The 15435-nt window shown below is 40.5% G+C and overlaps 1 protein-coding gene across 13 annotated transcripts in view; it reads right to left on the bottom strand.

Annotated features, from left to right (window-relative positions):
- Positions 1 to 15435, bottom strand: part of lrrfip2 (leucine rich repeat (in FLII) interacting protein 2) — a 139196-nt gene that overhangs the window by 28550 nt on the left and 95211 nt on the right. For 8 of the 13 annotated variants that reach the window (XM_060822910.1, XM_060822901.1, XM_060822903.1 and 5 more), the window contains 6 exons: positions 12803 to 12934; positions 12542 to 12613; positions 10192 to 10362; positions 5390 to 5482; positions 3943 to 4035; positions 3414 to 3506 (listed from right to left, as the gene is read on the bottom strand). In XM_060822910.1, coding sequence (XP_060678893.1) covers positions 3414 to 3506; positions 3943 to 4035; positions 5390 to 5482; positions 10192 to 10362; positions 12542 to 12613; positions 12803 to 12934 — 654 coding nt within the window. The remainder of the gene's footprint in view (positions 1 to 3413; positions 3507 to 3942; positions 4036 to 5389; positions 5483 to 10191; positions 10363 to 12541; positions 12614 to 12802; positions 12935 to 15435) is intronic. The other 5 variants (XM_060822911.1, XM_060822904.1, XM_060822912.1 and 2 more) reach the window with 3 other exon arrangements.

A 15435-nucleotide genomic window follows, 5' to 3' on the forward strand; every position in this document is an offset into this window, starting at 1 on the left:
TAGAGCTGCGAAATACTAAGGGTAAAAAGACCCTCTTGGGAGTCATCTACAGGCCCCCAAACAGTAGTCTGGATTTCGGATGTAAGATGAATCAGGAGCTGAAATTGGCCGGTTGCAAAGATGCTACTACAGTCGTTATGGGGAATTTTAACATGCTGGTCGACTGGGAGAATCAGGATGGTATTGGACCTCAAGAAAGAGACTTTGTGGAGTACCTCAGAGATGGATTCTTAGAGCAGCTGGTGCTGGAACCTCCCAGGGAGAAGGCAATCTGGATCTGGTATTGTGTAACGAACCAGAATTGGTCAGAGACTTCGAAGTGAAGGAGCCATTGGGAAGTAGTGACCATAATACATTAAGCTTCAATCTGCAATTTGAGAGGGAGAGGGTACAGTCGGAAGTGACAGTACTTCGGTTGAATAAAGGGAACTATGGAGCTATTAGGGAGGAGCTGGCCAAAGTTCAGTGGTGCAATACCTTAGCAGGGATGACCATGGAGGAACAATGGCGGATATTTCTGTGTATAATGCAGAAGTTGCAGGATCAATTCATTCCTAAAAGGAAGAAAGATCCCAGGAGGAGGCATGGGCAGCCATGGCTGACGAGGGAAGTTAAGAAACACAAAGTTAAAAGAGAAAAAGTATAACATAGCAAAGATAAGTGGGAAAACTGAGGACTGGGAAGCTTTTAAAGAGCAACAGAGGATTACTAAGAAGGAAATACGCAGAGGAAAAATGAGGTACGAAGGTAAACTGGCCAATAATATAAAGGAGGATAGTAAAAGCTTTTTTTAAGTATGTGCAAGGCAAAAAAATGGTTAGGACTAAAATTGGGCCCTTGAAGACAGAAACAGGGGAATATATTAGGGGGAACAAAGAAATGGCAGAAGAATTAAATGGGTACTTCAGATCTGTGTTCACTGGGGAAGACACAAGCAATCTCCCCGAGGTAACAGTGGCTGAAGGACCTGAACTTAAGGGAATCTATATTTGCCAGGATTTGGTGTTGGAGAGACTGTTCGGTCTGAAGGTTGATAAGTCTCCGGGGTCTGATGGTCTACATCTCAGGATACTGAAGGAGGTGGCTCGGGAAATCGTGGATGCGTTGGTGATTATTTTCCAGCGTTTGATAGATTCGGGGTCGGTTCCTGAGGATTGGAGGGTGGCTAATGTTATACCACTTTTTAAGAAAGGTGGGAGAGAGAAAGCAGGAAATTATAGACCAGTTAGTCTGACCTCAGTGGTGGGAAAGATGCTGGAGTCTATTATAAAGGATGAAATTACAACACATCTGGATAGTAGTAACAGGATAGGGCAGAGTCAGCATGGATTTATGAAGGGGAAATCGTGCTTGACTAATCTTCTTGAATTTTTTGAGGATGTAACTCTGAAGATGGACGAGGGGGATCCAGTAGATGTAGTGCACCTGGACTTTCAGAAAGCTTTTGATAAAGTCCCACACAGGAGGTTAGTGATTAAAATTAGGGCGCATGGTATTGGGGGCAAAGTACTAGATTAGATTGAAAATTGGTTGGCTGATAGAAAACAAAGGGTAGTGATAAACGGTTCCATTTCAGAATGGCAGGCAGTGACCAGTGGGGTACCGCAGGGATCCGTGCTGGGACCGCAGCTTTTTACAATATATGTTAATGATATAGAAGTTGGTATCAGCAATAACATTAGCAAATTTGCTGATGATACAAAGCTGGATGGTAGGGTGAAATGTGATGAGGATGTTAGGAGATTACAGGGTGACCTGGACAAGTTAGGTGAGTGGTCAGATGCATGGCAGATGCAGTTTAATGTGGATAAATGTATGGTTATCCATTTTGGTGGCAAGAACAGGAAGGCAGATTACTACCTCAATGGAATCAATTTAGGTAAAGGGGCAGTACAAAAGAGATCTGGGTGTTCTTGTACACCAGTCAATGAAGGCAAACATGCAGGTACAGCAGGTAGTGAAGAAGGCTAATAACATGCTGGCCTTCATAACAAGAGGAATTGAATATAGGAGCAAAGAGGTGCTTCTGCAGCTGTACAGGGCCCTGGTGAGACCACCCTTAGAGTACTGTGTGCAGTTCTGGTCTCCAAATTTGAGGAAAGACATTCTGGCTATTGAGGGAGTGCAGCGTAGATTCACGAAGTCAATTCCTGGAACGGCGGGATTACCTTACACTGAAAAGACTGAAGCGAATGGGCTTGTATACCCTTGAGTTTAGAAGACTGAGAGGGGATGTGATTGAGACATATAAGATTATGAAAGAATTGGACACTCTGGCAGCAGGAAACATGTTTCCGCTGATGGGGGAGTGCCGAACCAGAGGACACAGCTTAAAAATACGGGGTAGACCATTTAGGACAGAGATGAAGAGAAACTTCTTCACCCAGAGAGTGGTGGCTGTGTGGAATGCTCTGCCCCAGAGGGCAGTGGAGGCTCAGTCTCTGGATTCATTTAAGAAAGAGTTGGATAGAGCTCTCAAAGATCGTGGAATCAAGGGTTACGGAGATAAGGCAGGAAGAGGATACTAATTAGGAATGATCAGCCATGATCATATTGAATGGCGGTGCAGGCTCGAAGGGCTGAATGGCCTACTCCTGCACCTATTGTCTATTGTCTATACCTCCCTGTCCATCTTTAAATCAGTCCTCAATTTCTATCTCTCAGTTTTTGGAAATGATTAATACCTCTTTACATTTCCTGATACTATAATTAGTTATATAATGCTCCTACAGAGCACCTTGGAGCATTTCATTACATCCAAGATGCCACAAATATAGTAACAAGTATATATATCGCTTGCAATGTGGATGTAAGCACAAACAGCTTGTCTGAAGAACCCATCTTTTATAGTGATACCAGCTTCTCAATACTGTCACTACACATGATCTGTAAGGTTGAAACGGCTCTGTTTATTGAGACTTAGGTTGTATTAATATTAGAGGATGTGTTGCACTCATTTACAAAGCACAGATTAGTTATCACACAAGTTTAGCTGAATAGTGCTGAAATCCCAGATCTTGAAAAACTGAGGTAATCAAATAGTGACAACAAAAACAGCTTAGCTACATAGCAGTTAGATCCTGTTTCACCAAACACAAACAACAAAAATAAGCAGATGGAGAACACCAGGAGAATGATAGGCAGCTGACTCAACAGAACTGCACTCAATGAAAATGTCAAGAAGACTCAGTTAAAGAAAAAGTAAACATTAATCAATGAGACAAGCAAAAGGTTAATGAAAGTTTCTAAAACTAAAAAAAATGCTAATTTTCTATTTCATTGTTTCACGGATACTTTTGATGTTTCATTATTCAATTCCCAGTTACCACACTTTTTATTACTGCAGAGTTCAACTAAAAATCCAAATAAATCAATCTACACACTGTTTAGCCTAAACCATACACATTTCCTACCTTTGTTTTTTCCCTTAGATCAGCCAACTCATTTCTTAGTTCATCACGCTCATTCCTAATGCAGTCAAAGTAGTCTTTCTGCCTCTCTAGAGCCTGAATACAGGGCAGCAAGTGGGATAAAGAACATTGCAGAGAAAGAAAATATATGTAAATTGCAACAAAGATATGAATATAGCAGATGAGACAAGAGGGCAAGAGCAACAGGATGAAGTTTGGAAAAACAATCTCAGATTCAACTATTTCTCAAGATTAACTTCTCTGACTTCATAGTGCACAGCTATTGTATGTGTCACATGCTTTGAGATACTTATGCAAACAAACCACAATAAATCTAAGCCATACACAGTAAACAAAAGATAAATCACAACAAGCACTTACACTAAAGGTATTTGCAATAAGGCAGTTTGTCTGTTGCTTCAATTGATAGTGTATCATGCTCTGACATACTGAATAGAGAATGGGACATCACATTTACTAATCAGTCAACAAAGAACACCCCATGCAGCCACTGCTCAATATGACCGCCTACCCCAATTTTTTTGTCTTTCCAGTTGACAGTTTCCTGCAGATCAAACACATCCCTGGTGAGGGTGTCCACCCTTTGCTGCAAACACTTGTTTTCCTACAGAAAAAGCCACAGTCGAGGAAAGGAAATTCAGCATTGGTTGGAGCAAAGACAGATTAGGTATTAAAAGTATAGGGATGAATTTAAAGGATTCAACAAAACAAATATTAGGCCATAACAGTGCACAATATAGTGGAGAATACAGAAAGATGAATAAAGCAAATTTTAACAAGAAATGCAAATCTGTTATATATCAGATGGCAATGACTCCATTGTACAGTAGCCCTCAATTAAGTAGCTAGAGTTCATTAAGGAAGGATGTCTTTTTTTGTTTTCTGGCTGCTGAACTAGGATGCAATAATAGATTACAGACTTAAATAGTATATGGATAACTTATGATGGGCATTTTTAAACCCATTTAAAATGCAGTTAATGCACCTCAAGAAGTGGAACGCATAAACTTACCCAACTTGTCTCAATTATTAGAGTATTTCGTCTCTGGTGCATCTAAGTCGATCTGAGATACATAATGCTCTTGATTGCTAAAGATGACAGCAGTAGAAAGTACAAGAAAGATTCAGGACATCCTACAGCTAGGGATTCCTACATTTATTGTTGAACATAAGCATTTTTACTTTTTCTGTTCAATGAGTTTGCTTAATAGCATTTCATAAGAATTGTCCACCTTACTTGCTGGTTCAGATTATATATCGAATATACTCAAGAAATAGTTGAACTTTGTTGACTACTTTTTAAGGTTAAATTTATGGGGTTGACTATTACATGAATACAACTTTTGATGGACTGAAATTCATGTCTGTCAAAATTCATACTGTTAGCAGAAGCCCAACTGACCTCTAAACGAATAAAACAAACCATAGTAATTCTGAAAACCTGGAGCAGAACACAACAGCCAGCGAACTGGAAGACTAGGAGTGGAGCGGAACAACCGGCAGACTTAAAAGCTGGAGTGGGATGTGACGGCCAGCACACCAATTCATATTTGTGAAGAATTACAGTCGATTTTTACATGAGAAATATGGAAAATTCCAATATATTTGGCTAAAAATACGAGTTCGACTCTTACTCAAGTACATACGGTAATGAATACACTACTAAGAAGTTAGCATCAGCCAAACTTAATCAGGTTTCTGCTATGCTATTGCAAAAACTTCATGATAGTAATCTCGGGATACTGATAGAATTCTCTTCTTTTGAAATACACAGATTCTCAAAGTATTCAGCTCACTGGCTATGGAATTTCAAAACTTAAGATATTCACAGGACAGTTACCATCTAACTTAGAGAAGTCAAGAATCATGGGCTAATGATGGAAATTTATTTCAATTAATCTAAGCAGACACCTAAAATAACATGAAAACAAGAATACAGGCCTTCACCCTCCACCTACCTCAATAAGTTCATCTCTTTGCTGAATACCCTCTTTAAGTTCTTCTATTTTGTGCTGTTGTACACTACACGTATGTTTCTGTCGTTCCAGTTCCTAAAAAAAAATTTTTTTTAAAACTGATTAGATTAGATTACTTACAGTGTGGAAACAGGCCCTTCAGCCCAACAAGTCCACACCGACCCGCCGAAGCGAACCCCACCCATACCCCTACATATACTCCTTACCTAACACTACGGGCAATTTAGCATGGCCAATTCACCTGACCCGCACATCTTTGGACTGTGGGAGGAAACCGGAGCACCCGGAGGAAACCCACGCAGACACGGGGAGAACGTGCAAACTCCACACAGTCGGTCGCCTGAGGCGGGGATTGAACCCAGGTCCCTGGCGCTGTGAGGCAGCAGTGCTAACCACTGTGCCACCGTGCCGCCCTGTGAGTCGCAATTTAAAATTTTCCATCATGCTCTTTTCTCCCAAACATATAAATGATTAGATCATGACATGACAAATACTACTGTGGGATAAGGTCATTTTCTTTCAAACCAAAAAATGACACTCACACAAAGTATTACTTTGACTAACATGGACTGGCAGTCTTGATTAGTGGTCACTGCTGAGGGTAATATAATTTTATCCTTTTCTCCTTCCCTGAAAATGCTGAATCTTTGCTCACTTGGAGGAGATTCAGCTGAACCTGATGTATTAAGTGTTGTATAACAAATGTCAACTGGGGTTTGGGGTCCAAAGTGATGCCATTTATCCATAATTTAATAATAGTCAACTGTGTACAGAGTCTTAGAGATGTACAGCATGGAAACAGACCCTTTGGTCCAACCTGTCCATGCCGACCAGATATCCCCAACCCAATCTAATCCCACCTGCCAGCACCCGGCACATATCCCTCCAAACCCTTCCTATTCATATACCCATCCAAATGCCTCTTAAATGTTGCAATTGCACCACCCTCTGCATGAAAACGTTGCCCTTTATATCTTTCCCCTCCCACCCTGAACCTATGCCCTCTAGTTCTGGACTCCCTGACCCCAGGGAAAAGACTTTGTCTATTTATCCTATCCTATCCATGCCTTTCATAATTTTGTAAACCTCTATAAAGGCCACCCCTCAGCCTCCGACACTCCAGGGAAGACAGCCCCAGCCTATTCAGCCTCTCCCTATAGCTCAAATCCTTCAACCCTGGCAACATCCTTGTAAATCTTTTCTGAACCCTTTCAAGTTCCACAACATCTTTCTGATAGGAAGGAGACCAGAATTGCATGCAATATTCCAACAGTGGCCTAACCAATATCCTGTACAGCCGCAACAGGATCTCCCAATTCCTATACTCAATACTCTGACCAGTAAAGGAAAGCATACCAAACTCCTTCTTCACTATCCTATCGACCTATGACTCCACTTTCAAGGTGCTATGAACCTGCACTCCAAGGTCTCTTTGTTCAGCAACACTCCCGAGGACCTTACCATTAAGTGTCTAAGTCCTGCTAAGATTTGCTTTCCCAAAATGCAGCACTTCACATTTATCCGAATTAAACTCCATCTGCCACTTCTCAGTCCATTGGCCCATCCTGGTCAAGGTCCTGTTGTGATCTGAGGTAACCACCTTCACTGTCCCCTATCCCTCCAATTTTGGTGTCATCTGTAAACTTACTAACTGTACCGCTTATGCTCGCATCTAAATCATTTATGTAAATGACAAAAAGTAGAGGAGCCAGCACCGATCTTTGTGGCATTCCACTGGTCACAAGCCTCTTGTCTGAAAAACAACGCTCCACCACCATCCTCTGTCTTCTACCTTCGAGCCAGTTCTGTATTCAAATGGCTAGTCCTCCCTGTGTTCCGCGAGATCTAACCTTGCTCACCAGTCTCCCATGGGGAACCTTGTTGAAATCCTTACTGAAGTCCATGTAGATCACATCCACCACTCTGCCCTCTTTGTACTTCTTCAAATAACTCAATCAAGTTTGTGAGACATGATTTCCCACACACAAAGCCATGTTGACTATCCCTAATTAGTCCTTGCCTTTCCAAATACTTGTACATCCTGTCCCTCAGGATTCCCTCCAACAACTTGCCCACCACCAAGTTCAGGCTCACCGGTCTATAGTTCCATGGCTTGTCCTTACTACCCTTCTTAAACAGTGGCACCATGTTAGCCAACCTCCAGTCTTCCAGCACCTTATTTTTGACTATCGATGATACAAATATCTCAGTAAGAGGCCCAGCAATCACTTCTCTCGCTTCCCACAGAGTTCTAGGGTACACCTGATCAGGTCCTGGGGATTTATCCACTTTTTATAAGATTAGATTATTTAGATTAGATTACTTACAGTGTGGAAACAGGCCCTTCTGCCCAACAAGTCCACACCGACCCGCCGAAGCGCAACCCACCCATATCCCTACATTTACCCCTTCACCTAACACTACGGGCAATTTAGCGTTGCCAATTCACCTGGCCTGCACATCTTTGGACTGTGGGAGGAAACCGGAGCACCTGGAGGAAACCGACGCAGACACGGGGAGAATGTGCCAACTCCACACAGTCAGTTGCCTGCGTTTTTATGCGTTTCAAGACATCTAGTACTTCCTCCTTTGTAATATGGACATTTTGCAAGGTGTCACCATCTATTTCCCTGCAGTCTATATCTTCCATATCCTTTCCCACAGTAAATACTGATGCAAAATAGTCGTTTAGTATCTGCCCCATCTCCTGCGGCTCCACACAAAGGGTGCCTTGCTGATCTTTGAGGGGCCCTATTCTCTCCCTAGTTACCATTTTGTCCTTAATGTATTTGTAAAAACCCTTTGGATTCTCCTTAATTCTATTTGCCAAAGCTATCTCATGTCCCCTTTCTGCCCTCCTGATTTCCCTCTTAAGTATATGCCTACTTCCTTTATAGTCTTCTAAGGATTCATTCGATCTACCCTGTCTATACCTTACATATGCTTCCTTTTTTTTTCTTAACCAAACCCTCAATTTCTTTAGTCATCCAGCATTCCCGATACCTACCAGCCTTTCCTTTCACCATGACAGGAATATACTTTCTCTGGATTCTCGTTATCTCATTCCTGAAAGCTTCCCATTTTCCAGCTGTCCCTTTACCTGCGAACATCTGCCCCCAATCAGCTTTCAAAAGTTCTTGCCTAATACCATCAAAATTAGCCTTTCTCCAATTTAGAACTTCAACTTTTAGATCTGGTCTATCCTTTTCCATCACTGTTTCAAATCTAATAGCATTATGGTTGCTGGGTCCAAAGTGCTCCCCCATTGACACCTCAGCCACCTGCCTTGTGTTGTTTCCCAAGAGTAAGCCAAGTTTTGCACCTTCTCTAGTAGATACATCCACATACCGAATCAGAACGTTTTCTTGTACACACTTAACAAAAGCACCATGTGCTAATTCCATGTGCTAAGAGAAAAAGGTCAGTGGATTGCTGCATGGTGTTTAATGTGAAGCTAATTCCAACATTCCTGTCATGACTTAGCTGAAGTCAGTCAACTCAAAAGCCAACTGGAAAACAAACCTAGGCAGGTAATAATCTCTACAGTTAGCGTGGCCAAATGGTCTCCAATTTCTTATGTTCTTATATAGTACTCAGAGATGTTCTTGGAGAAAGTGAGGACTGCAGATGTTTGAGATCAGAGCTGAAAATGTGTTGCTGGAAAAGCGCAGCAGGTCAGGCAGCATCCAAGGAGCAGGAGAATCGATGTTTCGGGCATGAGCCTTTCTTCAGAGATGTTCTTAACAATTTGATTTCCTGATCATCTTATCAACTTTTGTGAAAAGTGGAAGATGACTGGAATAGGCAATGAAATTTCTTCAACTTTAAATAGTCAATAGCAGGACTATTAACTCAAGTATAACAAAGATAGTGACTTGAGCCAGAAAATATTCCCATCCAAAAGGAGCTGCAAAAGCTGAAGTCCAGAGAATGGAAGGAGAATCATTGACATAGTTGGGAGATTAGTTGATTGACATAAAATAAAGACTAGAGCTAATAGCCAGCATCATTGGCAACATGCAACTTGTGATGTCCCAGATGTACCTCAGCTCGTGCTTTATTTTGTAATGACTAATTGTTAAGGAAAAGTTCTTGACTATCTGCTCCTTAAAATCAAAACAGGAATACAATTTCCCAAGGCATGAACTGAAGGAGACTTTGGAGTTCTGTGCGTTGCTACCACAAATAGATCACATAGGACTTTGCTATGTAGAACTGGATGCTGCATTGACTAATACAACAGTGACTGAACAAAGAAAGAACAAAAAGAAGAAAACACTCCTGAAAGATGGGACGAGGTATGAGAAAAATGTAATTTTACTCCTATCTACTCCTAAATTAGCTAGAAAAGCTATCAGGAATGGACATGCCAAAAAAAAAGCACAAACTCTGCTCCTTCGTTACTACCCTTAACCGGATATAATGTTCAGAAGAGTTTCCATTTGACTAAAAAATTCTCAGTAACTATTCGCTAAAAGAAACATCTTAGGTCATCTCAGATTCAAACTAAATTATTTAACCATGTAAATAATCCAGGATTTAATTTTATTTCACAAAATATAATCAGAATTAATTTAATCGACAATCCATCAGTTATATATCTCCATGAATAAAGACAATCGAGATGCAACTTGTCCTGCAATACAGGTTAATTGAATGATTTTTAAAAATTACAATTGTTACACTGAAGGTTTTTTTTGATTAACACGAATAAAGAAAATCTTCACTTTAGTGTAAAACAAACAAACTGCCAGGCACTGCTGTTGTTGATCATAACCCATTACCTTGGATTTTTCTTCATTCTCCCTATGTAGCTCAGCCGTCTGTTCTTCCATTTCCTCAATAACATCTTTTAGTGTATCCACTTGGTAGATGAGGTTAGATTTTTCATTGTCAAGTTGTGCATTGGAGACCATAGCTTTCTTATATTTTTCTTCGACTTCTGATAACGAATCCTGAAAAGTAAAAGTAAAATAACATTCTGGTGACAGAATGAATGAGGCTGAAAACAATTATAAATACATTGAATATCAAGGGGTGATGGGCGAGGGGGAGAATTCTAAACAATAAGTTGCTGGTTTATCACATATTTATCACTGCAGTAAGCAAAAATCAATAGCTTCACAATTGTTCACTGATTTCTTACAAAAATTAGAACCTCAAGAATAAACACAAGTGGAACCACAGGGGCAAAATGACACTAAGGAATTATATTGTCTGCTTTGTGTTTAAAACATTTACAAGTAAGAGGACAATCAAACAGACTATAGCATAAAATGAAGCTCATGCAAAGGTTTTATTGTATGCATTCCAAAGTTTAACTAAAATTCTTGCATGTCTGAGTTACAAAACACTGGAAACAGCTCTTTGAAAACAAAGCATGATATGGCTTCAAATTAAACCTGTTGATTACAAATAAGTACTTGCTGCCCCAGATGAAGCTAACAATCTTCCTTCAATGTGCAAACATAAATTAATCCTGCCACAAATTGGTAAGAATTTGTTTCCAGATCCAAATATTAAATGTAATATTAGATTTCACATCACTAAATTTTGCTACATGTTTAGTGCAGTTTCAGACAAATGAACAAGTCTTAAGATGAGTATTCTGCAGACAAAAGTCTTCCTGTTATGAGAAACATGTCAACATTTACCTCCATAAAAATGAATTGTTGAAAGTAAACTTAACCAACTAAGTGAAAAACTCTTCAACTTTTGACTTCTTCAACACTATGTTTTATATAGCTCTTGCAGGTGAACCCTAGCATTTGAGCAACAGACAGTACTTTCACTTGCCCAAATATTTTAATTGAAATTCACAATCTTCCAGAGTCTGGCGAAAGAACTTCCTTCTGCTCTAGCAGTAACAAATAAAGACAAGCAAAACACAAGGTTAAGGCTTTAAAATCAGGGAGCAAGATTATTAATTGGGATAGCTTAAGCAAAACGAACAGTTTGACTAATTTGGTTATATTGCTGAGCAACCTTAATACGAGGAATCTTTACTTCAACACAGGCAAAGGAAATGTTAAAACTTTGTTTTAAAAAAAAAACCTTTTGCTAATGCTCTTGGCCATGCAGAAGCACAATACATAACTTCAGGACTGGTATATGTAACGCACTAACATGGATACTGAGCAATTATGATTAATATCATCCCTTGTATTTCGAGGATGACAAGCATGTGCTATAAACTGATACTGACTATGAACTTCTTTGAAATTGGTAAAAACAAGATTACTTCTCAATCTGAAACTCTATATCTTGATACTCCTTTTCAAAGTTCTAAAGGGTTCCACACTTGTAAATTTTAACCAAAGAAAAAAATCAGTTTAGCTGTTTTTTTGGCTTGAATTTTACGTTGGGATAATTCAAATATCCTGATTTTTCAAACTATCTTACCCAAATTGTAAAAACAACTTCTGGCTTTCCAAAAGTGTGAATTCTCTCTTGTGGCATTGGATTGGAATTATTCAAAATTCCCAGAGCAATAGATTTTATTTCTAAAAGGACAAAATTACTTAGAAAATGCACAAAGGATGAATTACTAAAAAAAAGGCATTTTAAAAAGACTTTGGACTTCTTTTAATTTTCCAATTGATACAATAAATTTGACCTTACCTATCTCACTCATCATATTTCTTGATTTTTAACTATCTCTGACAGGTTTAAAGCAGAATCTCAAAATGTTTCCTGAGCCTGAACATGCAGAGTATTCCATTGTTGGTTTTACATTCATATATCAAATGTACAACATATTACATCCAAAGTGAATTGTCATCTAAGCCAAATTAGGTCCTTGTTGTAGAAAACTGGAATGGCTTTCCATCTTTGTGGCCTACAATTATTTTGTTCTGATCACTATCACTACAGTTAGTTGCTTTGAGAAAATAAAGTTTTTTTTATCAAACTCCAACATACACATGAAAACGTAAATTGCTGAAAAGGGTTACACTCAGGTAAGAGCACATGCCACTATAAGAATCCAAAAGATCTACAAATCAGCCAAAACAAGAAGTTAGTCAAATGCTAAGAACTCTGCTCTAGCATGTTAAAGGAGTGCAGCTAAAATTCCCAATGTGACAGCCACAGGAAATAGAAAAAAAAACATGCTGGGGGACATGGTCCTGATACCTTAAGTTCTTTTAATCCCTGCATGTATCTCCCCTCTACATCTTGTATCTGGTCCTTAAGATCATAGATATCCTGTTGGACACATGGAATGAACCATTGGATAAATGGGAGGGGGATGGGAACAAAAAAAAAATCAAGCTGTAATAGTTTTACAGTTTTGATACACATTGCTGAAAGAATTTGCTAAATAGTCATATGCACTTCAATGAACTTAGAACAGTTCATCAGCTCAATGCACGTAGATAATTTAATAAATCTTACCCGCAATTCACTGAGTGAAACATCTGGATCTAGTATACTACTGGTATCTCCGCTTCCTCGTCGAGAGGATGATCCTCCAAGTGAGGCCAGTGTTGCTGGTGACAACCCTGCAATTGCATTTCGAGAAGCAGGCTGGGAGGTGAAGGAAAGAGACAGACTGTATTAATTACCAAGAAAACCCGGAAGACTGGATTTTAGGACAACTGGTGAAGGAGAGCAAGTGTTAATTATTTTAAACTTGAATTTTAAAAGTAGTACGATCTGGCATATACTTCAGGAAAATACTTGAAAAATCTTGATTCAGCAAGTAAGTTGTTCCTTCTTAATGGAAAATAGCATAATTTTAAATAATGTAAATTAAGCTACTTTAACCTAACTATCTCAGACATCATTCATCACTTGAAATTATCCTCAATGTGATCTATTATTCATTGGTTCTGAGCTTTAGTTAGCATGCTTTTGAACAAACTTGTATGCTGAGACATGACAGTTACATTCAGTATTGAATATAACTATTGAGAATTGTTAATTTTACCATTTCCTCTGAAATTGTCCGCCTCGCCCTGCTACTAATAAATCACTCTTCACAGGAATATCCAGAAAATTAGATTGAAGACAAGAAAAAACAGCCCTCATGAAATGTCAATGTGTAATATAGGTTTTTGTTATGTATTGAAGTTGGTGGAAGTTATGATGGACAGTGTTCCTTTTGGCGGTGAGTAGTGAGATGCATTGGAGAATCATCAGCCAGGTTTTTGGGTTTTTTCAGACTTGTCTCATGCTTTTACAGACTGCTTATCTTTGGAATAAAAACTTAGGTAAAGGTGACATTTGGCACACTTGCCTTCATTGCTCAGCCCACTGAATTATCGGAGTTGGGGCATCATGTTGCGGTTGTACAAGACATGAGTAAGGCCACTTTTGGAGTACTTGTACAGTTATGGTTGCACTACTATAGGAAGAAAATTATTAAATGAGAGAGGATGCAGAAAGGATTTACAAGGATGTTACTGGGACTGAGGGTTGGAGTTATATGGAGCGATTGGATAAACTGGCACTTTTTTACTGGAGCACAGGAGAGGTTTAGAGATGACCCGACAGAAGTGTATAAAGTCATTTGGACATAGTGTGAATAGCTAAAGTCTTCTCTCCAGGGTAGGACAGTTCAAAACTAGAGTTCATAATTTTAACATGAGTGGAGAGAAGGGTACTGAGGGTCATATTTTTTTTTCCCATGGTGATTTGTATGTAGAATAAACTACAAGTGGAAGTGGTACATGCATGTACAGTTACAATATTTTAATGACATTTGGATAGTTACATGAATGGAAAGGGTTAGAGGGATATGGGCCAAACTCTGGCAAATGGGATAAGTTAGTTTGAGAAACTTGTTCAGCATGACAAGTTGGACTAAAGGTAAACGAATCCTCCCACTTCCTCCAGGCCAAAGGGGTAACCATGGGCACTCGTATGGACCCCAGCTATGCCTGTCTCTTTGTTGGCTACGTAGAACAGTCGATCTTCCGTAATTACACCAGCACCACTCCCCACCTCTTTCTCCGCTACACTGATGACTGCATTGGCGCCACCTCATGCTCCCGCAAGGAGGTTGAGCAATTCATCAACTTCAACACATTCCACCCTGACCTTAAATCTAGTTGGACCATCTCTGACACCTCTCTCCCCTTCCTGGACCTCTCCATCTCCATTAATGATGACCGACTTGACACCGACATTTTTTACAAACCGATCGACTCCTACAGCTACCTGGATTACACCTCTTCCCAGTCTAGCGCCTGCAGAAATGCCATCCCGTATTCTCAATTCCTCTGCCTCCGTCATATCTGCTCCCAGGAGGACCAGTTCCACCACAGAACACACCAGATGGCCGCCTTCTTTAGAGACCGCAATTTCCCTTCCCACCTGGTTAAAGATGCCCTCCAATGCATCTCATCCACATTCCGCACCTCCGCCTTTAGACCCCACCCCTCCAACCATAACAAGGACAGATCGCCCCTGGTGCTCACCTTCCACTGTACCAACCTTCGCATAAACCAAATCATCCGCCGACATTTCCGCCACTTCCAAAAAGACCCCACCACGAGGGATATATTTCCCTCCCCACCTCTTTCCGCCAAGACCGTTCCTTTCATGATTACCTGGTCACGTCCATCTCCCCCTACGACCCACCTGGCACCTTCCCCTGCCACCACAGGAATTGCAAAACCTGCGCCCACGCCTCCTCCCTCACCTCCATCCAAGGCCCTAAAGAAGCCTTCCACATCCAAAGTTTTACCTGCACATCCACTAATATCATTTATTGTATCCGTTGCTCCCGATGCGGTCTCCTCTACATTGGGGAGACTGGACGCCTCCTAGCAGAGCGCTTTAGGGAACATATCCTGGACACCCGCACCAATCAACCACACTGCCCCGTGGCCCAATATTTCAACTCCCCCTCCCACTCTGCCGAGGACATGGAGGTCCTGGGCCTCCTTCACCGCCGGTCCCTCACCACCACACGCCTGGAGGAAGAACGCCTCATCTTCCGCCTCGGAATACTTCAACCCCATGGCGTCAATGTGGACTTCACCAGTTTCCTCATTTCCCCTTCCCCCACCTCACCCCAGTTC

This window comes from Hemiscyllium ocellatum, chromosome 4, assembly GCF_020745735.1.
Source record: "Hemiscyllium ocellatum isolate sHemOce1 chromosome 4, sHemOce1.pat.X.cur, whole genome shotgun sequence".
In the NCBI taxonomy this organism is placed as follows: domain Eukaryota; kingdom Metazoa; phylum Chordata; class Chondrichthyes; order Orectolobiformes; family Hemiscylliidae; genus Hemiscyllium; species Hemiscyllium ocellatum.